Source organism: Eptesicus fuscus, chromosome 22 (assembly GCF_027574615.1).
Source record: "Eptesicus fuscus isolate TK198812 chromosome 22, DD_ASM_mEF_20220401, whole genome shotgun sequence".
NCBI lineage: Eukaryota > Metazoa > Chordata > Mammalia > Chiroptera > Vespertilionidae > Eptesicus > Eptesicus fuscus.
This window is the reverse complement of record NC_072494.1, coordinates 33555481-33582169: the sequence shown is the minus strand read 5'-3', so window position 1 is coordinate 33582169 and position 26689 is coordinate 33555481. Positions and strand designations below refer to the sequence as shown.

Here is a 26689-nt window from a genome sequence, read left to right as displayed (position 1 = left end):
AATGAGTGTATCCATTTTTGTTCTAACCTACATTGTTTTCATCATTTCCGGTCTCATCCATGAAAGGGAACACTGATATGAAGCTCTCCTTTAAAAAACACACACAACAACGTTTTTATTGATTTTTTTACAGAGAGAGGAAAGGAGAGAGGGATGGGGAGATGCAGAGGGGTAGTAACACCCATGTTAGCAGGAGGAGCAATTGTGGTTTTATTATTTTATGTAGTTTTAAGAAATTGAATTATTGTATGTTGCAGTGGAAAGCGTTGTAGTGAATGGCAGAAACTAGCAACAGCTATGCTATCCTGAGATTTAGGGCATGTGGCTTCAGTTCTGTATTTACTGATATATATATAAGAGAAAGGGAGAGGGGTAGAGAGATATAGAAACAACAGAGGATCATTGATCGGCTGGGAATTGAACTCCTTCATCTGTATTGCACATGGGACTCAATAATGAGAGAATATTGGGATAAGATGTCATATTACTATGCTTCTCACATTGTAGTGTGTAGGTGAATCACAAGTTGATCTTGATAAAACGGCAGATTCTAGTTCCAATGGGTCTCAGGTGGGGCCCTGTGTTTGCATACCTGAGTCCCACATTCTGCAGTTTGTGGTAGGCTGCTGTATCATGGTCCCACATATATCAGGGTCCTAACGCCTGGGACCTGTGATGTTACCTGCATGGCAAAGGGTCTTCAAAGATGAGACCTTGGGTGGGGAAATTACCCCAGATTAACCAGGTGGGACCCCAAGTGTAATGACAGTCTCCTTCTAAGAGGCAGGCAGAGGGAGATGTGACTACAGCACCAGGCAACGTGACCACTCAAGCAAAATGCTGCTGGATGGAGGATGGAGGCAGGAGCCAGAAAGCAAAGAATGCAGCTCCAGAAGCTGGAAAAGGCAAGGAAACTCCTTCTCTCCCAGCCCACACCTTCATTTCCACCCAGTGAAATTGATTTCTGACTTAAGACTTCTAGAACGAAAAGAATAAATGTGTGTTGTTTTGAGACACTGTGTGAACGTCTGTGTTCCTCCAAAACTCCTGTGTTAAACCCTAACCTCCGAGGGGATGGCATTAGGGGCCACTGGGAAGTTACTAGGTGATGGGGGCTCAGGCTTCACAATTGGAATTAGTTTCCCTATAAAGGAATCCCAAGAAAGTCCCTCAGCCCACTGGCTCTCACTAGATGCTGACACTGCCAAGGCTTTGATCTTGGACTTCCCAGCCTCCTGAACTGTGAGGAGCTGTTGATCACCAGCTACCCAGGCTGTAGGATTTTTATAGTGACCCGAAGGCACTGAGGCTCCCAACCTGCTGTGACTTGTTACCGCAGCCACAGGAAAGGAGCCACCAATGCCTTTGAGAAGCAAAGCCACAGAGGAGTGGTTCTCAACCCAGGCTGCACATTAGAATCACCTGCGATGAGTTCAAAAAAACGGCGAGGAGCAATGCCAGGACCCATTGCTGGAAGAGTCAAGGCAGAACGTGTAAGGGTTGTGGCTAAGAATCACTCTGTAAAGGCTCCTTGGGTGATGATGAGCAGAAAGTAGACTGAAGCTGTGCCATTGGCATAAACCTAAAACAAAACTATTCTTGTGTTTAAGAAAACCTCTTAAGCTCCCCAAATTATGGACAAACTAGTCTTCCCAGGACCCCCCTGAAAATATATGCCAACAACTCACCTCAAGAAATACCCTCTCTAGGGTTGAAGCACAGTCCTGGGGTCTGGGCCCCTGCTTGCTGGCCACCATTGGCCCCGCCCCATCTTGATGTCACGGTCCAGGCCACGCCCACTCGGTGTAAAGCCCTGTACACTTTGTGAGTCTGGGGATTGTTGCCTCTGGGACCTGCACTCAAAGAGGGAAATACTCAAAGTGGTTTCCCCGCTGATGTCTGGGAGCATGAGGGCCTCCTACGAGCCACTCAGGGCATCTGCCCGCCGCCTGGAGAGTCCCTTTTCGTGGGGCTTCCTGGGGGTCCTTCTGCTGGCCCTAGAGCTCCTGCTCCCCATGTGCTCAGGTAGGGGAAGGGAAAGGGGGTCAGCTCTGGAGGGAAACTAGAGCGAATAGGGGAGCTGGTCCACCAGAGAGGAGGGCGAAGGGAACTTTGCTTGGTGTGTGGGGTAGAGGCTCAGGGCTTGGTGGACCCAGGTGATGCGGGGTTAGGGTAGAAGCCTTAGCCACAGATCCTCTGGGGGACCCAGAAGTGAGGGGGACTTCAGAGGGCCCGCGGTGAGGGTTGTTAGGTGGTAGGTACTGAGCCTCTTGGAGAGCTGGGTGCTGTCAGTGTGTGCTGGGGGCCAAGCTGTGTCCCTAGCAAAAGCTTGCAGGTGTTTGGGGACTGAACTAATCAAGATGTCAGAGATTAACCAAAGAACATGTATGCATATATGCATAACCCAGGGACACAGACGACAGTGTGGGGAAGGCCAGGAGTGGGCGGGGACTGAGTGGATGAGGGCAAAGGGGTGGGGAAATGGGGGACATGTGGAATACTGTCAACAATTAACAAAAGGAGATGGGAAGCCCTGACCAGGTGCTGAAGGTGAGGGCTTGATCTTCAATGCCCAGCTGTGTGTGGGGATGTTGCTTGGGCCAGTGCTGGGCCCGTGGGGGAGGCTTTGCCCTGTGTTCCCTGGGCTTAGTGAAGCCTTGGTGAGTGGGTGCTGTGCCCCACTGGGTTGGGCTGGGGGATCCCAGGCCAGGTGTTACCATGTGTCTGCTTTACAGAAGGATCCAGGCCTGAGGTGCAGGGTGTGGGGCAAGGAAGCTCACTGCTTGCTTTGTATGGGGTTTGGGGAGCCCGTGTTGCCCACAGAGCCCTTAGTGAGTGAGAGCTAGCTGCAGGGCCTGGGATTTAGAAGGATTGGGAAGGACACGCAGTGCTTTTTGTACAAAAAGCTAACAGGCTGCTTGTTGCCCCCAAATCATATTGGTATTGCTCTCCAGGCTGCTGCTTGTTTTTAAGCATGGAGACACAGTCCTGTTGCCATCCCATATAGATAATGCCCTACCCTATTCCCAAATGCCATGTGCGCAGTCTTTTTCTTTTTTATTAGCTTGGGTCCCCTTTGAGGGGAGATTAGAAGCAACCTAAAAAATTGGTAGCCAAACTCAGTGAGAAATGAATCATAAGAAATGAGCAATAAATTATAGCAATAAGCTTGCCCTGTAGCTGATAAACTTAAGCTGAAGGCCATCCACTACATTTGATTCCTATTTTACTGAATGCAATCAATACATATATACATACATATATGCTCACTGTATAAAATGTATGTGGTCAAAGGGCAGCAATTGAATATTATGGTGGATTTCCAACTGTAGCTATATGCATGTGTGTTTCTATGCCCAAGTGACTGTTAGGGTCCTATTACATAGACAGTTTGCATGCTGCAATCTCTCCTTAGGAGAATTCATTCAATAAAGATTTGCCTTGTATGTACCAGGCTCTGCGCTGGTTCTGGCGACACACTGGTGACCAATAACAAGCCATTCCTACTTTCATGATCCTTATTTCACTCTTGGTCTGTTTGCACAGGAACACACATGGACATAAACAGCGACTGTGTTTTGCTCCCTGTTAGATCCCCAGTGCCAGGCGCACAGTAGGCAACCAGTAAGGATTTGCTGACATTTACTGGGACTGGCGGACAGTAACCAACCCACAATGCCAGTGTTCCAGCCCCAGTCAGCTGCCCTGGAGGAAGGGGCATGACTCTCTGAGAGCCTTTAACAAATGGCTGGTGGGAGGGAAGGCTTTTCTGCCCAGAGGCCACACTCTGCCACTTCGGGGCTTCTGCACTTGCTGTCCCAGGCTCCTCCTTTCTCTCACATAATTGGCTCCTTGTCCTTCAAACTTAGGTGTGAGGACATCCCCTCAGACACCCTCTCTGAGCAAAATATCTCAGAGACCCACACACTCCAGCTCAAATTCCCCTGACTGTTGTTCCTCTTTCCAAACTACCTTTTCTGTCTTAGCTCTACTAGAATGCAGAGATCCTTTTTGTCTTGTCACACTGCTGTTTGCAAATGCCCCATGATTTTGCCCTAGTACCAACACTCTTTTGTAACTACTGAGTTCCAGAAAATGAAGTATAATATTCAGGGGGCTCAGCAGCCCAGTAAAAATTTAAATCAAACAGGAATACAAACACTACCTTGAAAAAATGAAAATGACAAGCAAAACCTTACAAAATGTATGAGATACAGCAAAAGCAGTTATAAGAGGAAATTTATAGCTATACCAGACTTCATCAAGAAGCAGGAATGATTCCAAATAAACAATCTAATGTATGTCTAAAGGAACTAGAGAGAGAATAGCAAGCAAAATCCTAATATATATATTGAAGGAAATGATAAAGATCAGAATGGAAATAAATGAAAGAGAAAATAGTAAAAGATTAAAAAAGATCAGTGAAACTAAGAGGTGATTATTTGAAAGGATAAATAACATTGACAGATCTTTACCAAGAATCATAATTATTAAAGGGAGAGGACACAAAATCAAAATTGAAAGAAGAGACATTGCAGTAGACAACACAAAATTACAAAGTATCACTAAAGAATACTTTCCTATATAATAAAGAGATAATATGCAAATTGACTGTCACACCCTCACAACATGGCCGCCCAATATGGTCACAAGATGGCCACCCCCACATGGTCACAAGATAGCCCTGTCCATCTTGTCATAAGATGGCTGGCAAGGGAGGGCAGTTGGGGGCAAACAGTCCAGCAGGGAAGGACAATTGGGGGTTACTGGGCCGGCCTGAGAGGGCAGTTATGGGTGACTAGGCCTGCAGGGTAGTGCAGACATGGATGACCAGGCTACCAGATGAGGGAAGTTGGGGGGACCAGGCTGGCAGAGGGGGCAGTAAGGGGCGACCAGGTCAGTGGGGCAAGCAGTTAGAGGTGACCAGGCTGTCAGTGTGGGCAGTTAGGTGCGACCAGGCTGGCAGGGGGAGCAGTGAAGGATGACCAGGCCAGCAGGCAGAGGTGATTAGGGGTGATCAAGATGGCAGGGGGGTAGTTAGGGGTTATCAGGCAAGTAGGCAGGTAAGCAGTTAGGAGCCAGCGGTCCTGGATGTGGAGGGATGTCCAACTACCGGTTTAGGCCTGATCCCCGGGATCAGGTCTAATCCGCCAATCGGACATCCCCTGAGGGGTCCTGGATTGGAGAGGGGGTGGGCTGGGCTGAAAGGAACCCCCCCCTTAACCCCCCTTCCCCTCTACGTGCATAAATATCATGGACCGGGCCTCTAGTTCTAGGAAGAAAAAACTACCAAAATTCCAGAAACAAAAAATTCTAACAGCATAGCAATATAGTAACACAGCTTAAATAGATACCTCAGAGAACTTCTACGACCAAGCATAATCCATTGATTAGTGAAGGAAGAATAAATTATATTTACAGCAATGTTAAACTTATAAATTTTGAGATTTAATTGACATCTATTCACCTATAAAATGCTCACTTCACTGATATGGAACATATGACGTGAAGTCTTATATTTTCAAATAGTTTAGCCCACCTTTATTTTGACCTATGAAATCCTCGATGCTTATTTAAGAGTCAGCACTTACCATAGCATTTCTTGAGCACAGAGTGTAGTAGGAACAGAAGGCATATGATCCTGACCTCCAGGAACTTGCCTCCTGAGAGGAGACTGAGCCTGAAGTGCAAAGACTGAGCCTGAAGTGACAAGTCATCATCATCTTTTAGAAAAGCCATGTCTACAGCCCGCCAAAGCCCTAAGTGGCAAAATAGCCCACGTTAATGGGACTACCGATTGGTGCACATTCTCACCATGTTTGTAATGAGGGGTAAGTTGCTCCTTAGAGGAATGAGGTAAATGTTGCTAGTTCCATTTTTGGTTTGGTGCTCTTCTTGTGTTTGAAACTGTGGAAGAGTAATCTGATGGAGGGCTATATACTATAGAAGTCTTCTTAGGGGCCTGGTGAGTGTAGAATAAACTCAAAACAATGGGAAGGGCACATATCTATAAATAAATTTTTAAACCAAAAATATTGATGCTCTCTCTTCAATTTACTGTTGAAAGTATATTCAGGTTAACCTCAAAGAAACAAAAGTTAATAGAATGTTATTTAAAGCAAGCACAGCTCATCATCTGGTAATGTTGTGTCCTAAATCAGCGGGTGAGATACAAGATGCCTTAATGAGCCAATTAATTTGGAGTCATTTATTGCGAGTGGCCCAGAGGAAGGTGTCTATTCCAAATCTCTGAGCAACACATACAGGAAGTTTCCCGTATTTATACTTTTTGAGCCTCTTTGTTTGCAGATATTACAAAGAACTCTGTGTGAGTTATTGTTACAGACAGTTGTAACCTTGAATACATAATGAATTAGTACTTGTCATAAGAATATGGGAATTATTTTCACTATTAATCTACATTAGTCTATTACATTGGATGGCTAGCTTGCAAGGTCAGACAGTTAAGGTTATCTTTTTCTATTATTTGAACTAAAAACAAAGTCATTTTATAGAATAAGAGACTGTCTTAAAGTGACTAAGTTACAATGGCAGAGTTTACAAGACAAGGGATTATCTAACAATAGCACAGAATTGCAAGCAGTAGTTCTTTATACAAGATGGTTACTATGCTTCAGTAAAAGCCTGGCACAATCACTGAAAATCTCACCAAGGACTTTCCATTTCTTCTGTACAACCTGCCTGCTGCTAGGCCATAATTAGTCTCTGGTGGAAAAGAAAATACTTTACTTTTATGTTCTTATTCTCTCATGCCAAGGTACCTGTGCTGAGCCACCAAAATTCAAAACTATGAAAGCCAAGTTTGATTTTGAGATCAATATAAGGTCTGGGAACTCAATGGAATATTTGTGTTACCCAGGATACAAGCCTATTGTTAGTAACAGTACCATGGTTACTGTTTGTCAGGATGATGGCACATGGGCACCTACTCTCCGGGAGGGTTGTACAAGTAAGTACACAGCATTTTTATTTTTATTGCTCTAAAGGGTATCATACATTTTAGACTGCATATTCAACTATTACCATGATGGTTTTCTCAGGCGAATATAGATTTTAGGTAGCAAGATATTTATTCATACTTTGAAGATCTCCAGGAAATTTTTTAATTGGCCATTGATTCCCTGGGTAAATGTGAATCTTTACCAGTTAACTACCAAGCTTCCAAAACAAAAATCATCCCCACATGCCACGATATTTTGAATTTAATTTTAAAAAATCAATTTGCAATGAATATTATAAAAATAAATATATTACTCACAGTTTGGGAGTTCTTGAATATTTTCCGCTGAAAATTCTCATGAAAAATGATGTTAAAGTTGGTCAGGGCTGCCACATAGCGAAAACATTTTTTATAGACGCATGTGGCCTGGGGGAAGGTCCGCAACTTGCGTCTACAGAGGCTTATGGCGTACAGTGGGTTAACCCTTTACACTCGCTTGCTTTTTTCTCAATTCCTTTATTCTACTCGGGATTTAATTTTTTAAATACCCCAGATTTTACAAAGCATGACAGTAGAATAAAAAACTTGAATTTCTTTTCATACAAACTTATTTATTTGGATTTTTTTATATTTCAAATTATTGATACATTCAAAGAGGAATTTTAATCTCTATAATTTTTCATGGTGTGATATTTTTTGAAACATTCACCCACATGAAGACCTGGTTTACATTCACATGTTTCACAAATATAAATCGTCTCTCTTCTTCCTCCTTTGATTTTTCTGTTAGAACAAACAACACAATCTTTGTGTTTTTTGTTATGGTGAGGTGTGATTATATGGATCTTTCAATCTAAATGTTGCTCTAAGTTAGTGGATAATAATCTACCCCTGGAAGTTAGTGTACCATCTCTGAATTCTCCAACAAGATCATGTACTAGTTTCCTAATAAATTTCACATGCGTTATCAGTTTTTCATTTTTTCTTTTTGGCATCAGTTGAGACGGCATTTACATTTTACTTGTCCTTTCATGCTAATGAAAACAAGAAAAGATACTGGAAAAATAGACAAAAATCTCCCTTCCTCCCCGCGGTGAAACTATGTGTCAAGTGTGGCTCGACATACGAGCTGCTACCGATGCTAACCGTGTCGAGTCACACTCGACATCCGAGTGCAAAAGGTTAAGTTTGGCCATTAGCAGCAACATGGATGGAGCTTGAGAATATTATGTTAAGTGAAATGGGTCAGTCAGAAAGCGTTAAGGACCAGATGCACGTAAAACTGGAACTCATAGACACAGACAACAGTTGGGTGGTTACCAGAGGGAAGGGTGGGTGGTCGCAGGGGTAGTCATGAGTAAAGGGGACCAAGTATGTGTGGAAGATGATTTGATTTTGGGTGGTGGGTACACACCCAAATAAAGTAATATAGATCATGTATCATAGATGTGCACACTTGAAGCCTATGTAAGCTTATGAGCCAATGTCACCCCAAGAAATGCAATAACAATAAATAAGAAAGTGTTCCCATCAGTTTAATAGCACAATGTAGAATTTTTATTTTGATTCAAATCTATTTTGACATTGTATAAAACAGCAAATTTGAAATTTTTCTTTTAGTAATGTCGTGTCCAAAGCTACAAAAACCCCCAAATGGCAAACTAGTCTACGTTAATGGAACTATCCAGTTTGGTTCACAAGTTCAGTATGTTTGTACTGACGGGTAAGTAAGCTGCTCCTGGAGGAAGAAGGTAAACATTGTTGGTTCCATTTTCGGTTTGGTTCTCTTCTTAAGCATTTCCATTATGTTGACTTCATCTTGCTGCCTGTGGAACAAGTTGTACTTACAGCCAATCAACCCTTGGGCTCTTTATGGAGACTGAAAAGATGTGCAGTGAATAGAAAGAAACTTACCTTGAAGGAAAGCAAAATTGTATCATATGATAAGTAACAATAAGCCTATCACAGTCATTAAAAAGGTAGTAATCCTGGTGACATGGTCCTACATTAAATTATAAGAGGCAGGACAGTGGGAAAGAGAGACAGGGAGTTGATCAGTTAACCAAGCCAAAGGCAGAAACCAATGAAATGTGTGTTGAGACTTTGAATGAACGTCCAGAGGTGCTTCAGAATCGTGTGAATATAAGAGCTAGTAGTGTAGCTGTCTTTCAGTAAGGGCTAGCTGACCACCAGATTTCACTGCATCCTGCTTCCACATGAACTTATCAGACTGTCCAGCAAACTGTCCAAAAGCAGCAAACACCTCTTCCTACAGACTATGCACCTATTCCAGAACTAGCCCCACTCACCCTTCTTCTGTCCCCTTATCTATAGCCCATGTAACTTCCTTCAAAATAACTTACATCTTTCTACCCAAAGCTGTAAGAGAACCCCATTACACCAGGATGGCGGAAATGTTTGCCTTCATCTGTCCCTGCGGCCGGTGGTTTAGACTGCATGCCCCAGGACCTGGTTCTTTTTTCTGGTGAGCATATGGCTAGTCAGTAAACCTCTTCCTTCTGAAAATCTGGCTGTGAAGGTTTTCGTTTCACAACTTTATCCCATTGTGATCAGAGAAGATACTTTGTATCATATCTATCTTATTGAAACCTATTGATTGGTTAATATTAATTTGTGGCTCATTGTATGGTCTATCATGGAGCCACACATGTCCCATGTGCATTTGAAGTGAATGTGTACTCTGTTCTATGGTGCTCTGTATCTGTGAGATCTAGTTGATCGTGTTATTAAGTCCTCTATTTCCTTACTTATTTTCATTGTACTTGTACTATTCATTGTAGTCAATGGGATATTGAAGTCTCCACCTATTACTGGAGAAATGCCTGTTGCTTAGAAATGTGTATTTCTCTCTACAGTTTTGTCAGCTTTTGCTTCATGTATTTTGAAGGTGTGTTATTTGGTGCATTAATGTTTCTAATTATTACTAGAGGCACAGGTGCGGTCTCTAGGCCTGGTCGTCGATTGAAGTGTGATTGACTGGCATGGGAGGGTAGGTACCAGCTGACCTCTGGGCCCTGGGCTGCACCTGGGCCCCAGACCCCATGCGCCCCCCCCTCTGTCTGATTCTTCAGGACCCCAGCCCAGGTTCCCTCAGTGCCTGGAAGCCAGGTGGCAACTCCGCCCCTTGCTATCATCGCTGGTCACCATCTGTAGTGTAATTGGTGGGGCAACTGGGCCCTGCTCACACCCACCTTGTCCTGGTGCCACTCACTCACCTGCTCCACCATCCCACCATGGTCCTGCTCTCGTCGAGGCCCATCAGGGCTTGCAGTGCCCCCGCTCGCAGTGCCGTGTCACTGACCCCTGCCATGTTCCGTGCCGCACCCTGGTGGTGAGTGCACATCATAGTGAGTGGTCGAACTCACAGTCACACTCCCATTCGAGGGGACAATTTGCATATTTTATTATATATGACTAGAGGCCTGTAGCACGAAATCATTCACTGGCCCTGTAGTCTTATATAATAAAATAACAGGCCTAAACTGGCAGTTGGACATCCCCCTCAAAATCTGGGACTGCTGGCTCCTAACTGCGCACCTATCTGCCTGCTTAACTGCCCCTAACCACTTCTGCCTGCCAGCCTGATTGTCCCCTAACTGCTCCCTTGCAGGCCTGATTGATGCTTATCTGCTCCCCTGCCAGCCTGATTGCCCCAACCACCCTCCACAGCCGCACTATTGCCCCAACTGCACTCCCCTGCTACCCTTTTCACCCCAAATGCCCTCCACGGCTGGCCCGATCACCCCCAAATGCCCTCCCCTGCCAGCCTGATTGCCTACAACTGCCCTCCCCTGCTGGACTGTTTGGCCCTGAGCGCTGTCATCTTGTGACAGTCATCTTGTGGCGGCCATCTTGTGATGGCCATATTGTGACAACCATCTTGTGGTGGCCATCTTGTTATGGCGTGCGGGTGTTGTGCGAGGGTGCAAGGACCACCTAGGCTTTTATTAGTATAGATATTTTCTTACAGTATGTGAAACATCCTATCTAATAAAAGAGTAATATGCAAATTAACCATCACTCCATCACAAAGATGGGATGCCCATAGCCACAATATGGCAGTGCCCACTCCCTTCAGCCTCGCCGAAATCCCCCAGTCCTAGGGGTGCTTCCAATGAGAGCCAGCAGCGTGAGTGGCCTGGTGGAATGCTATCTTCGTTGCCGCGGTGCTGGAGGGCCTCTAGGCAGTGGGTGTGGAGTGGCAGGGGTGGGATGTTTGCTTCATTGCCACATTGATGCCCCAGCCACAGAGGGCCTCTGGCGGACAGGGGGCTGGCCCGCAGCCTCCGCGGCTGAGCGCAGGCTTAGAGAGGAGACGGCGGGCCCGCCTACCGTGGAAGCAGTGCGGCTCCCTGTGGCACGCTACGGTTCCTGTCATCTCCTGGGAAAGCTGCGAGCAGACTACTGCGCGCGGTATCTTGCGATGGGCTACTAGTTAAAATACAATGTGCTTCTTGTCTCTTACAACCTTTTCTGATTCAAATTCTATTTTGCCTGGATGAGTATAGCCACCCTCTTATGGTTATCATTTGTCTAGAAGATCTTTTTCCATCCTTTCATTTTGAACTCATTAGTCTCTTTGAATCTCAAGTAAGTCTTCTGTAGACAGGAAAGAGTGGCATCTTTTGTTTTTATCCATTCGGCCTTTTGATTGTAGAATGTCATCCATTTAAGTTTAAAGTAACTACTGACAAGGAGGAAGCTGTTTGTTTTCTTAAACCTTTTTTGCCCCCCTTTTTGCACATTCCTATTTTCGTTTGCTAGTTGATTTTTCTAATAAAGTGTTGGAATACCTTTCTCATTTTTTTGTGTGTGTATTCTGTGGTGATTTTGTCTCTAGTTCCCATGTGGATTACACTTAACATCCTGAGTTATAACACTACAATTTGAATTTATACCCACTTAAATTCAATAAATTCCAATAATGAATGCTTATCAACTCTATCCTCATCCAGTTGGGTTGTTAGTGTCACACTACCATCTACACTAATAGAGCAACATGCTAATTAACCTTACCATCACAACGCCCACGGGCCAATCAGGAGGGAGTAGGCAAATTAGCCCAACAAAGATGGAAGTTTAATTTGCATACACAGGCTCCTAGCGGCTGGGGTTGGAGTGTTCAGTTGCACCCTAACACCTCTGGGCTTCTGGGCAGCATGGGAAGGCATAACGGTGGCTCAGGGCCAGAGCAAAAAGGCGGCTCCTGCCAAAGCAAAGGCGGTGCCAGCAGCATGGTGAAGGAAGGCCCATTCTTGCATGAATTTTCATGCATTGGATCTCTAGTCTACAATCATAATTGAAATCCTGTCTTCTACACTATTTATTTTCATTGTATGCTTTCTTTCTTAATTTACATAGAAGATAAACCATTGCTACAATAAGACTAGCTTTAGTAATTGCCCATGTACATACCCACAGTGAGATGTTGATCCGTATGGCATGACTTACCGAAAGCAAAAAACATGGATTCGGTTGCCTGCTGCAACAAATGCCAAACTGGTGAGGCAGGTGCTGATGGAAAAGGAATGAGGTTTTATTCAAGTGCCTGAGACCAGGAACTCCCAGCTCAAACACAACCCTCACCCCCTTTCTGCTCAGGCCCTCAGTTCTTATATAGTTAGGGAGTGGAGGGCTTTATATTCTATCCAATTACCTTGCTACCTTTTGACACACTTGAGTCCTGTCCCTTCATATTTATAGTTTTTGTTGTGCTTGGTGTAAGAATCTCTCCCTATACCAACTTGGCTAATGGGCGAGACTCCATAGCATTAGGACTGACTGTCCAGGTAATATTATTTACTCTCTTGTGTACTTTACAATAGACTTGAGCTTTTATTGTAGGTGAGGTATAGTAGTAACAAATTCTCTTAACTTTAATTTATAGGAAAGTCTTAATATTTCTCTCAATTCTGCAGCAGAGTTTTACTGTGGAGAGCATTTTTGGCTGAGCTTCCTTTTATTTGTGTCTTTTATTCAATGTCTTCTTGCCCCCAAGTTCCTGTCGGGATCTCTGCTAACTATTTAACCTCTTTTTCTTAGATTTAGCTTTGACATTCTCAGTGGTATCACTGGGCTCAACCTGGAGAGCGATGGTCTTGCCCATCAGGGTACTCACAAATGCCCGCCTCTCTGCAGCTGCCACTCAGCTGCCCCATGAAGGAAAAGAGGACTGTGGAACTGGAAACTGCAGATCTGTCCCAAGAGGGCCTGCGAAATATGTACATGCAGTTTCTCTGACTATTTTAGAGTCTTTTGTCTAGTACGTGTCCCCTCAGGTCTTTTCCAGGAATAATTTTTGTTGGTTTATGTTTTCCATTGAATGGGCCATACTTTCCTATTACTTTCTATGCCTTATAATTTCTTGTTGAACTGGACATTGGAATCTAATACTGAGGTAACTCTAAACATCAAATTCTCACCATTTACTAGGGTTTTTGTGTTATGTTATTGTTTTGTTTTTTGATTGTTGAAGCGTGTCTCTGTGCTGAGGATCAGCATGACATATAAACTGAGCCTTCTTCTGAGCATGCGCATTCCCTCTATTTTCCCTGAAAGGTTTGGTGTTGGGTCAGGGACACACAGAATGGACTCAGGGCTCAGTGTCATCAAAATAATATTTATTCCAGACACGTGGGTGCAGGTGGTCTGACTCGAGAAAGAGTCAGTGGTGAATTGAGGAGGAAGCAGGCATTTATGCGCTCAGGGACAGCTGCAGTAGGGGCTTGTCTTGACCCAGGTATCAGGACCGTCCCCCCGTGTAGTTTCACGACCTTGCCATTTTCCTTCTGCTGGCTCCAGACGTCCTTTCTCTAGGCGCTGTGCAGGGGTTATGGTCTTCAGGAATTTCTGTAAAATAACCCCTTAAGGGGAGCATGTTTGTGCAAGGCTTAGGCTAGAATGAGCTTTCTTTTATTAGCCCCGCTGAAGTAGAGCCCTGTATCTTCATTCACCCTCTCAGTCCCCATATATGCAGTTGGTATTTAAATTCACAGTGTTTATTGTCAGACTCCTGAAAGGGAAAAAGTGAAAAATGAAGGATGGAGCATTGATCTCTGGATCTGTGATTCCCCTGGAAGGATGGTCTTGCAACTTTGGGGGAAGTGTGACAACAATGGCTGCCAGCCCCTGTCTGCCTCTCTGTGATCATAAACAGCAGTAGATTATGAGAGCACAGATCCCCAAGGACATGGTCTTTTTTGCTTACCCTGGGCCCCTCAGGCTGCCTGTAAGCTGCCAAAAGACACGTGCACAGCTGCCTGCTGTGGGAATGGGGTGGTAACTGCCACTGTGCTTACAGCTGAAATTGACCAATGTTCCTGCATTTTACCTTTCCAAGAATTTCCTGAAAAGTGCAAGCCTTCCACAGACCTAAGAGTTCAAAACAGTGACATCAGGCAGATTCTAGCAGTGAAATTGTTGTCTATTGGAGAAGACGTATTTTAGGTGCTTCCTACCCTGCCACCATCCCAGAATTCCCTCCTAATACATTGTGATATAGAATTAATTAATGAGATTTGGGAGGGAAGTCAGCTGGAAGCATGTACAGGCAGTATTACTGATTCTATTTTAATATGATCAAGTGTAAATATCCAATCAATAGTTAGATAGACAGAGCCTGCAAGGCGCCTTGTGGAGTACCAAAAGGTTAGGACATAGACCAGAGCTTTTCGACTGGTGTGCCACAAGAATTTTTAAGACATACAATACCTGAATATTTACTTGGGACCCTGGCCTCTTTCTCTTAGATTTTCAAATGAAAAAATAGCTACTGCCAATACAATAATAGCCATCCCATGTTAATAAATCAAAATTATACCAGTTTCTTGCCAGTTGGAAAACATATATATATATTTTTTTTTGGTGGGCCTCAGAATTTTACTAATTATGTTGTGTGTGCCATGAGACGAATCAGGTTAAACATGGCTGACAAGGGTTATTCTCAAAGAAGTTTTAGTTTCATTGAGAATCAAGGTATAGAGAGAGAGGTGTCCAAGTACCACAGAAATAGAGTTATTCTTGATCATTATAAGGAGAGTCCAGAGGGAGGAGAGAGTTCTGTGAATTACAGTCATCAGAGAACTCATTGAGGAGGGGTCTCCCTGAGCTATACCTAGGAAGATACTCTAATCTGGAGTATTCATAACATCAAAAACTTGCCTAGCTCTCACTTTGTTTCAGATGCCAGTTCACCTACTACTTACAGCAACCCCACAATGTATATACTTTTCCACAGATGAGGAATTTAAGAAAGAGAAACATTAAGGGTCTCTTCCTAGCTCAACAAGCAAGTCAGTCTTGGAGCTGGGACTCGAATGCAGTCAGGTCAGCTCTTGGGCCAGATCTCTCTGCTCAGTCGTTGCCCTGACAGAGCAGAATGGCATGAGCAAGGACATAGATGTGACAGTGTGATGTGCCTGCCAGAGGTAGTAGTCACCAGATTGTCAGGCAAGGCAGGTTTGTTTGTTTGTTTGTTTGTTTGTTTGTTTGTATATTATTATTCTTAAACATATATATTTTATTGTTTCCTGAGAGGAAGGGAGAGGGAGAGAGATATAGAAACATCAATGATGAGAAAGGATCACTGATCAGCTGCATCCTGCACGCCCCCACTGGGGTTCATGCCTGCAACCTGGGCCTGAGCCCTTAACTGCAATGTAACCCAGGACCCTTTAGTCCACAGGCCGATGCTCTATCCAAACCAGCTAGGGCATGACAGGTTTATTTAGACACTTTGCTCTAGGCCAACGTGTGTTCATATGAAAAATCTCTCCATTTCATTACATTGCAGATTCAGTTAATGCATTCAATACCTGTCACTTCAGAAACTTCTCCCTGTAGTACAGAAAAACAGTCATATAAAAACTTCTTCATTATTATGTGTTCTTATTAACTGATAAAGAAAGAATAATCATTTCTTTTCTGGTTTAGTTATTACTTAAATGGAACAAAAATTCTAAAATGTGTAGCCAATGAAACTGAAGTGGAATGGAGTGGTGCTGCACCAAAGTGTGAAAGTAAGTACATTCTCTCTTTAGAATTTACAGCAGCAGTTCTCAAACTATTTGGCCTGGGGACCCCTGTATGCTTTACAATGAACAGAGGACCCGCAGAACCTTTCTGCAGGTGGCTTAGTGCTACTGATACTTTTTACATTGGCATTAAAGCAAAGTTTTTAAATAATTATTTCCTAATTCATTTTTAAGAACAGTAATCTCAATACATGTTAACAAATGCAACGTATTTTTGTCCTAAGATCAAATATTTCCAAAACAGTAGGAAGAGTGTCATTGCTTTATGTTTTTTCTAATCTCTTCAGTATCTGGCTTAAAGAAAGACCTCCAGATCATTCTGCTGCATTGTCAGTCTGAAGCCATTGGAAAATCTCACTGTACACTCTAAGGATGACAGTGAGAAAAGACAAAATCGTGGTATACCTGTGAACCACTGATGCAGAAAAGGATGTAGCATTTCTCAACTAGCACTTTGTTTTCCTTAATCATATTTTCTTATTAAATTGTCAGTGTCTCTTATGATTGGAAAAACTTAGCATGGTCTTACAGATACACTCAAGTGTTTCTTACAGGTGTCTTCTATGGGTATTTAAGAAAATGGGTTTTATTCTAAAATTTTATTTTTCTATTTATGATTTGAATTGGGATAATACATTTTTTCATAGAAACTAAGTTTCAAATGAATATTTGAATTGCAACTAGATTTTAGAAGTCATATGATAATGAACTTATTGAATACAATTCATATGACATTACTAATGCTATCTGAATCTTTTACCTTTTTTTTTCCTTTTCCTGTCCTTTTTTTTCTCTTTTTAAGAGATTTTGTGTGAGCCACCTATACGTATACCAAATGGAGACTACACCAATAGAGGCAAGGATATATATGGATATAATGAAACAGTTATTTATAGTTGTAAGCCTTCAAATGAAACAGAGCAGTATAAACTTGTCGGAGAGAGCACACTTGTTTGTATTGGGCCTGACGAATGGAGTAGTGAGCCTCCTGATTGTAAAGGTAATAACTTTTCCATTTCTTTCCCTCTCGTTTGTAAATAGTGTGGAAAGATTTAACAACTTTTATTTTGTTTTTTGTTTTTTTAATATATTTTTATTGATTGCAGAGAGAAAGGGAGAGGGGGGAGAGAGATGGAAACATCAATGATGAGATAGGATCATTGATTGACTGCCTCCTGCAAGCCCTTACTGGGGATCAAACCCACAACATGGGCATGTGCACTTGACTGGAATGGAACTTGAGACCCTTCAGTCCGCAGGTCGATGCTCTATCCAATGTGTCAAACCAGCTCAGGTGATTTACCAACTTTTAAATACTTTGGCCAACACTTAAAAAAAATACAAAAACCATCCATATGTGTTTGTTCCCCCTGTTAAATAGTTCCTAATCTTATTGTTAATGTGTCAAATAATAAAAAATAGTTCTATTGTAGAGCTTCCCACTCTTCACCGCACATGTTCACAGCATTGCTGTTCATGCATTATTAATTACTATGTGTACGCATGAATTAACTGTTTTTTGGCTCGAGACCATCAAAGAACACATTTTTGTCTTAAGAAAATTATTTCCTTTCTTTTTCTTTAAATCTTAATTTTTGAGAGCATTATAGATATCCCCCTTTTTTGCCTCCATGGCCACCATCCTCCCAGTTTTCACCACACCCTCGTCTTTCACCACCCTATATTTGGTTTCCATAGGTGATGCATATCTATATCTATATCTATATCTATATCTATATCTATATCTATATCTATATACCTATTACCTATATACCTATATACCTATATATCTATACATCTATACATCTATATATCTATATATCTATATATCTATATATCTATATATCTATATATCTATATATCTATATATCTATATACATATAAGCCTTAGCAAGCAGCCGACCAGCCAGTAGCTATGACGCCCAATGACCACCAGGGGAAGACACTGCATCTGGTAGCTATGATGAGCACTGACCACCAGGGGGTAGACACTCAATGCAAGAGCTGCTGAGCTGCAGTGACTTGGCAGCTGCAGTTCTTGGGTGACACACCTGGAACCAGAGAGGAGGTAGCCCTATTCCGGAGTACATCACCTGAGAACCACTCTCTTGCAATCTAGTACCAACTCAGGTGATGTCAGATAGCCAGTTTCGGCCCAATCCCTATAGGCCAGGCCAAGGAACACATCTGGTGCACAAATCTGTGCACTGGGCATCTACTATGTACAAAAATTCTTTGGTTAATCTCTTCTTGCCCACCTCCCCCCTTCCCTGTGAGGTTGCTGAGTCTATTCCATGTTTTTATGCCTTCATTCTATTTGATTCATGAGTTTATCTTTTCATTAGCTTTCTTGTTCCTTTAATTTTATTTTTAGTTTCAATTGATGATACATATGTATTTATTGTGTTTTTTCTTGTTCTTGTTGTTGATATTCTACTTCTAGAATATTATTCAACATTTCATGTAATATTGGTTTCGTAGTGATGAATTCCATTACTTTTTTTCCTCTGGGAAGCACTTTTTCTCACCTTCAATTCTAATTGATAGTTTGCTGGGTAGAGAGTTATCTTGGTTGTAGAACCTTGCTTTTCATCACTTTGAATATTTCTTGCCACTCCCTTCTGGCCTGCAAAGTTTCTGTTGTGAAAGCAGCTGACAGTCATATGCATGCTTCCTTGTAGGTAACTAACTGTTTTTCTCTTGATGCTTTTAAGATTCCTTCTTTGTCTTTAACCTTTGGCATTTTAATTATGATGTATCTTGGTGTGGGCCTCTTTGGGTTCCTCTGGTTTGGGACTCTCTGTGCTTCCTACACTTATAAATCCATTTATTTTCACCAGGTAGGGGAAGTTTTCTGTCAACGAAAAATGTTATGTTTTTATATCTGGCAAAACACTTCCTTTTCAGAAATGTTTAAGCCACTCTCTATGCTAATTTTTTACATGAACTTTTATTGTATTTTATTTTTACCATTTTAACCACTTTCAATGTACATTTCAGTGGCATTCAGTATATTCATATGGTTGTGCAACCATAACTTCTATATATCCTAAACTGAAACATTGTACCCATTAAACAACAACTCTCCATTTCCCTCTCTCCCCAAACATGGCAATGGCTATTCAATTTTTTATTAAGTTGACCATTTTTGGTACCTCGTAGAAGTGGGATCACTTCTGGCTGATTTCATTTAGCATAATGTGTTCAAGGTTCTCTACCTTGTAGCAAGTATCAGCAGTTTATTGCTTTTTTTTTTTTAATGAATCTTTATTGTTCAGATTACAATTGTTTCTCCTTTTTCCCCACATATCTCCCCACCACCCAGTTCCTACCCCCCATCTTCCCTTACCTCCCCCCCCCCCGCTGTCCTTATCCATAGGTGTATGATTTTTGTCCAGTCTCTTCCCATACTCCCCACACAGACACCCCTTTCCCCCTGAGAATTATCAATCCACTCCCATTCTATGCCTGATTCTATTAAGTTCACCAGTTTATTCTGTTCCTCAGATTTTTAATTCACTTGACTTTTAGATTCACTTGTTGATAGATATGTATTTGTTGTTCATAATTTTTATCTTTCTTCTTCTTTTTCCTCTTTTTAAAGAATACCTTTCAGCATTTCATATAATGCTGGTTTGGTGGTGATGAACTCCTTTAGCTTTTTCTTATCTGTGAAGCTCTTTATCTGCCCTTCAATTCTGAATGATAACTTTGCTGGGTAGAGTAGTCTTGGTTGTAGGTTCCTGCTATTCATCACTTTGAATATTTCTTGCCACTCCCGTCTGGCCTGCATGGTTTCTGTTGAGAAATTAGCTGATAATCGTATGGGAGCTCCCTTGTAGGTAACTAACTGTTTTTCTCTTGCTGCTTGTAAGATTCTCTCTTTGTCTTTTGTTCTTGGCATTTTAATTATGATGTGTCTTGGTGTGGTCCTCTTTGGATTCCTTTTGTTTGGGGTTCTGTGCGCTTCCTGGACTTGTAAGTCTATTTCTTTCATCAGGTAGGGGAAGTTTTCGTTCATTATTTCTTCAAATAGGTTTTCAGCATCTTGCTCTCTCTCTTCTTCTGGTACCCCCATAATTCTGATGTTGGTACGCTTGAAGTTGTCCCAGAGGCTTCTTACACTATCTTCAACTTTCTGAATTCTCTTCTCTTCATGCTTCTCTGGAGGAGTGTCCTTGGCCTCTTTGTATTCCAAATCTTTGAGTTGATTCTTGCAATCCTCTAGTCTGCTTTTGGGTCTCTGTATAATATTTTTTATCTCAGTCAGTGTATGTTTAATTTCTAGTTGGTCCTCATGGAATTTATCGGCCTTTTCCATGAAATTCTTGAAAAACCTTATAACCGTGGTTTTGAACTCTATGTCCAGTCGCTTGTTCTCCTCCATTTCTTTGGTTTGTGATCTGTTTCCTTGCCTTCTCATATTCTCTGCTTCCCTAAGTTGGTAGGGTAGTTTTGTGTACTAGGTGTCCTATTGGCTCAACGGGTCAGCCTCCCAGTTACTTGAGGTGGACACTCTTGGTGTACCCTTGTGTACTGTGTGTCCCCCAGCAGGAGCTACAGCAAGGGCTAGTTTTCTCCTCCTTTGCTTGGGCAGTTTTGGAGCAGTCTGACTGGAGCTGCAGTTGGTTAAGCTGCTCCAGAACAGGCCATTTATATGCAAAAGCCGCTGAGTGGAGCTGGGGCGGGTTTGTAGAATGTGCGGGGCGGGGTCTCAGGGCGTCACTAGGCTGGGGCGTGGCCAACGGCGATGGCTGCCGTCAGCCGTCTCTGCCTTTCCACGTTTCCAAGTCCCTGCGCCCTGCGCTCCAGTGCAGTAAACAATGATTGCTGGGCGCACCTCTGCAAAAAAGTTACTCTCACCTTCCGACCCGATGGCCGAGAGTCCAGCTTCTCCCCGTAGGTGCCTGGGTCCCCCGAGTGTCCCCAGAAACTGGATTTCAGAGTGAACGGGAGCTTGTCTCCCTGCGGGTTGAAGAAATGCCACGCACCCAGCCGCCCGCCGCCGGCCCGATTCGCGTGCCTCCGTACCTCAGCTTTTCAGCGATTGTGCTTCTTTCTCTTCTTAGTTGTAAATCTTCCACTCAGCCAGCTTTCCCGTGGTTCTGGGTGGTAGACGTTTTTGTCTTTTAGTTGTATTTTTGAAATTGTTGTGTGAGGCAGCAGATTAGTTGTTTAACTATGCCGCCATCTTGGTTCCTCAGTTTATTGCTTTTTATAGTTGAGTAATATTCCATTGTCTGTTGTTTCCACCTCTTTCATTTATTTTTTAATCCATTCACCTGATGATAGACACTTGGTATGTTTCCAACTTTTGGCTATTCTGAATATGCTTCTCTGAAAATTGACATTTGAGTAACTGAGGCCTGTTTCAATTTTTTGGGGGGGCGGGGGGGCGGTATACACCCAGAAAGAGCTGCTGGGCTATGTCTTTACTCTTTGAGGAGCAGCCATACTGTCTTCCATGGCAACTGAACCATTTTACACTCCTACCAGTGACCCAACAAGATTCCAATTTCTCCACCGCTTTACCAATGGTTCTGTGTTTTTTTATACTAGGCTTCCTAATGTATATAAAGTAATATCTCATTGTGGATTTATTTTCATGTTCTAATAACTAGTGGTCATATTTTCATGTGCTTATTGGTGTTTTGTGTATCTCATCTGGGGAAATTTTTCTGCAAGTCCTTTGCACACTTTGATTTGTGTTTTTTTCAGTCACTAAATATAGGAGTTCGTTATATGTTTTGGATATTAATCCATTATCAGGTGTATTATTTGCAGATGTTTCCTCCTACTTTCTATGATTTGCCTTTTCACTGTATTTATAAGGACCATTGAAAAAAGTTTTTAATTTTTCTAAAGTCCATCCAATTTATCTATTTTTTTGTTGTTGTTCTTGTCTTTGCTTTTGGTGACAAACCCAAAAAATCATAGTCAGATCCAACAACATGAAGTTTGTCCTCTATGTTTTTTTTCTATGAATTTTATAATTTTATGTCTTTGATTCACTTTGAATTCATTTTTGTAAATGATGTAAGATAAGGATCCAACTTCATTCTTTTGTATGAAGAAATTCAGTTTTCAAAGAACCATTTGGTGAAAAGATTGCACTTCCCCCTTGAAGTGTTCTTAGCACCCTTCTATACAATCATTTGACCATATATGCAAAAGTTTATTTGTAAGCTCTGTATTCTATTGCATTGGTCTGTCTATATTTATGCTGTAGCACTGTGTTTTTATTATTGTAACTTTTGAGTAAGTGTTCAAATCAGAAAATGGGAATTCTCTCAAGTTTGTTCTTTCATTTCAAGCTTATCCTGGCTCTTCCTAATCCCTTGAGGTTCCATATGAATTATATATTGGATTTTTCTATTTCCATAATTGAATATTCAAGATGGTGATACGGATTGCATGTAATCTGTAGGTTGCTTTGTATAGTATCAATATCTTAACCATTTTGTGTCTTCCAATGCATGAACACAGGATGTCATTTCATTTATTTATATTTTCTATTTCTTTCAGCAGTGTTTGGTAGTTTCCAGTGTAGCAGTCTTTCACCTCTTAGGTTAAGTTTCTTTTTAAGTATTTTATTTCTTTTTATCCTCAACCAAGGATATGTTTATTGATTTGAAAGAGAAGGGAAGAGGTTGGAGAGAGACAGAGAGAAAGAGAGAGAGAGAGAGAGAGAGAGAGAAATATGTATTTGCTAGCTCCTATAACATCAAACCTGAGACCTACATATGTGCCCTTACCAGGAATGAGCCTGTCTTTTTGGTCTATGATACTACACTCCAACTGAGCCACCACCGGTCAGGGAAGTATTTTACTCTTTTTTGATGCTATTGTAAATAGAATTATTTTCTTCCTTTCCTTTTGGTTTGCTCAGTGTTAGTATATACAAATGCAACTGATGTTTACTTATTGATTTCATAGACTGCAACTTTGACAAATTTATTTATCAGCTCCCACAGGTGAGTGTGTGCATGTGTATGTGTGCAACCTCCAGTTGTCTACTTAAATAAACATGTCATCTGGGACAGAGAGAATTTTATTTCTTCCTTCCCAATATGGATGCTTTCTTTACTTGCCAAATTGCTCTGATTATAACTTTTGATATTATGTAAAATATAAATGTCAAAAATGCTCGTCTGTCTTGTTCCTGATCTTAAGGAGAAAACTTTCAGTCTTTCACCATTGAGTATGATGTTGCCTATGGGTATTTCATAAATTGGCCACTTTATGTTGAAAATTTTCAGCATTACAGAATAACCTCTAAATCATTTATTAAACTCTCCTGTATCTTTTAAATGTAAGTAGAATCACATTGAATCCATACACTAATATTGAGGATACACTACTGATAAATTTACAATTTGTACCACAGAATATTGTCACAGGAAATTGTACTGGAGATGAAGAAGAATGCTGATGAGTATAAATTTATAATTTTTAAAAATAAATATTTTTATTGATTTCAGAGAGGAAGGGAGAGGAAGAGAGATTTAGAAACATTAATGATAAGAGAGAATCATTGATTGGCTGCCTCCTGCATGCTCCCTACTGTGGATTGAGCCAGCAACCTGAGCATGTGCACTGACCAGAATCAAACATGGGATCCTTCAATCTTCAGGCCAAAACTCTATCCACTAAGCCAAACTAGCTAGGGCTATAAATTTTTATAATACCTTAAATGAGAGACATTAACATTATTTATATAATGAAAGTAAGTTATAAGAGATTTGGTGAAAAGACAAACTATTCAAACCTATGAATTTAGGCATCTGTAAACTTTCCTATTTTATACTTCTTTTTAAAATTATTTCTTTTTTTTTCTTTTAGTAACTTACACACCCATTGACGGACCAAAAACTAGTGCTGATGACTTAGGTATTATTTTGTTTATAAATAACCCTGCATTATGAGACCATGGAGTTCTCCATGGAAATATCATATTTCAATTATCTGCAGTTAGAGAAGAAACAACCTGTCATGTGATAGTTGACATTTGTATTTATTTTTATGTGCAGATTCCATGACAAATGGAAGCAGTAGTATGTGTAGACACATGCAGATAATACAGCTTTTAAGAGGCCCCTCCAACTCAAATTCCTAGTGGGGTCAGGGAACTTTCTCAATTGCTGTGTTTATTTGCAGGTTAAAATATAGAAAACCTAACTTGCTTTCCATGGATAGTGCTATTTTGTAATGGCAATTTGCAAATAAATTTTCTTTCTCTTCATACCTTGTATACACAAGCCTTAATGTACTGTAAGTTGAGTTAGTGTTCTTCTACAACAGGCTGGTGTATCACACTTTATTTAGGCTCACGTAGTTCACACAATATATGTTTAAAGAAAAAATAAAGTATGGTTGAGGCAGTTACATGAAATATTGGGATTTTTGTTGAATAAATGAGGGAAAATATGTATTATGTTTCTTTACATTAGACTAGTTTAGCAAGGTTGGCCTTTTTATACCATGCACTTTAGGCCCGTTAAGCTTTTCCTGTGAACACTGTTGTCAAAGGGTCATTGTGCCAGTAAATCCAAATCCATTATAACTCAATAAACACTTGATTTTTAAAAAGTGAAATATAAAGAGCTGAGGTAATCAAGACATTCTATTCCTTGACCTCCAAGGATTTAATAAAAATAATGGCAGTGTGGAAGCAGAGGTACTACTGAACAGCATTTCTAAGATTTAAGATCTTGTAGTACTACTTATTGCTCTCTGGACAGTCAAAAATGCATGTTCAAATTTCTATGCATAATTTATCCGTGTGCCCTGGTGTTTCATTTGTATTCTTATAAAGTTCTTGTTAATTAAGATTGTGTCTTAACTTGGGAGTGGAGGTGTATGAGGAAGGATTTTTAAGATAATGTATAGTTTGTGAAGTCTGCAAAATAGGTTTAAGTAATCAATTAATAGAACTTCATTCACGGCTTATTTCACAGACTCACTTTTGGGGAACAATGTAAATGAAATTTCTAACAAAACCATAAGAATGATAGACTGAATATTGAACTAAGCCAACTAGAATGACATAATACATTCTTAAGATGATTTTCCTCTAAAGTAGTAAATTCTAATTTTTGTAAAAATTTTTCCTAACTTATAATAATTCCAATTTTTATAACCTGGTGGGGTTACTACAGCACAAAACAATGACAAGTGAGATCCCTATTAACAGTTCCAGAAGTTGGACCCTAAGCCTGGAATTCTATGAGAGGGGCTCTGTGATCAAAATGAGCTGGATGCACTAGCTGTCACACTAAAATAGAATGATAAACTTGTCTTTGCTGTAGTTTATAGATGATCTGATCAAAATTAAAGTGTGTGAACTATGTGGAGACCCAAGTGTGCTCAATTACCTTCAAACTGGCTTTTTTTTTCTCAGATGGAGGACTCATTGCTGTGATTGTTCTGACTGTACGTAAGTGTCCCAAATTTGGATGCCACTTAAATCAAAATATTAATGTGAACAAGTGCATTTTAATGACTTTTTTAGTTTCTATAGTTTTCATAGTTTGACATTAGGTAAACCAGTCTAGAAATACCTGACCTTTCATATGATTCTACCCTGTGTTGGTATTGTATATTCTTTTGTATTCTACATGTCCATGAAGTAACAATCTTAAATCCCAAATATGCTTTCAGTAATATTCTAAATTAGTGAGGACTCTTGCCTAACTTCCTGCAGACCCTAAGTGATACCAGGGAGCTGCATTACACAGTGAAGAGTCCAGATAGAATATGAATGAATATGGGCTAAGTAAAATATTTCTGCCCACTGAAATGTAGCCAACATTAATCTCTTCTCCTGGATTTTGAAACTTGGCGTTAGTTTTTAGGGTTACATGTCATTTGTTTTCTGGTTTCTTGTAGTTGGCGTTGCAGTGGTTGGCACCTGTGTCTAAATGTCGTCACATCAGGGAGAGTAAATTAAACATGTTTCTTGAACCTGTTGTTGCTTCTCATCTTGATGTACTTGTGCAGCTTTTGCTTGCATCTGTATTGCGTGCTGCCTGGTTTTAAAATGTGCTTGTGAGAGTGTGCTGTCAGAATTGCATTTCCTGCTAAAATATTTTCACCTCCTTTTCATCTTGTTGTAACAAGGCTAATCTGTGCAGATTTGTTTTAGCTTTTATGACCGTCAGAAAAATTCCTGTGGGGGTTTGAGGTTTAAGTTCTACAAAAAATCGTGGATCTTCATAAAGTTCCTCCCCTGCCCTAGGTTTACCCTATTCCTACAGTGGATCGGGAGCCAGGACTAAACTTACAATAGTTCACTGTGGAAACTTTGACAATTCTATTCACTGCAATCTTTAGGATGAAAGCTTCCTTGTGTCTTTATAGCATAAATAGTTGTAAGAAGATATATAGGTGTCTTCTTCAGATCCCAATTTGAGTTCTTTTTATTTAGAGCTGTTATTTATGGATATTAAAGGGGGATTTAAAGCAACATTGCTCCACTTTCCTCTTACGTTCTCTTAATTTACTAGCTTGTACTAGTAAAGCTCAAGGGTTAAACCTAAAGTTGCTGATATGAATTTACTTTTAATATGGTTTCTACTTCAGACTTACTTCAATATGTTTGCATGTGAGATTGATGTAAGTATAACTATCATTTATGTTCTCTTGTTAAATAGTCTCTCAATTACTGAAATATGTA

At 41.0% G+C, this 26689-nt stretch overlaps 1 protein-coding gene across 1 annotated transcript; it reads left to right on the top strand.

The window, feature by feature from the left end:
• Positions 1 to 1907: 1907 nt before the first annotated feature.
• LOC129148021 (membrane cofactor protein-like) lies at positions 1908 to 25977 on the top strand. The gene is made up of 8 exons (XM_054712263.1): positions 1908 to 2025; positions 6779 to 6970; positions 8582 to 8684; positions 15914 to 15999; positions 16817 to 17014; positions 23857 to 23904; positions 25415 to 25450; positions 25903 to 25977. Exons 1-8 carry the CDS (start codon positions 1908 to 1910, stop codon positions 25932 to 25934), a joined length of 813 nt encoding a protein of 270 aa, XP_054568238.1. The 3' UTR covers positions 25935 to 25977.
• The last annotated feature ends 712 nt before the right edge of the window (positions 25978 to 26689 follow it).

Excerpts from the sequence above, each read along its gene's own strand:
- LOC129148021 (XM_054712263.1), top strand. The coding sequence starts at position 1,908 with ATGAGGGCCTCCTACGAGCCACTCAGGGCATCTGCCCGCCGCCTGGAG. Across the intron at positions 23,905-25,414 it reads AACTAGTGCTGATGACTTAG|ATGGAGGACTCATTGCTGTG; the intron begins GTATTATTTTGT and ends TTTTTTTCTCAG. Across the intron at positions 25,451-25,902 it reads TGTGATTGTTCTGACTGTAC|TTGGCGTTGCAGTGGTTGGC; the intron begins GTAAGTGTCCCA and ends GGTTTCTTGTAG.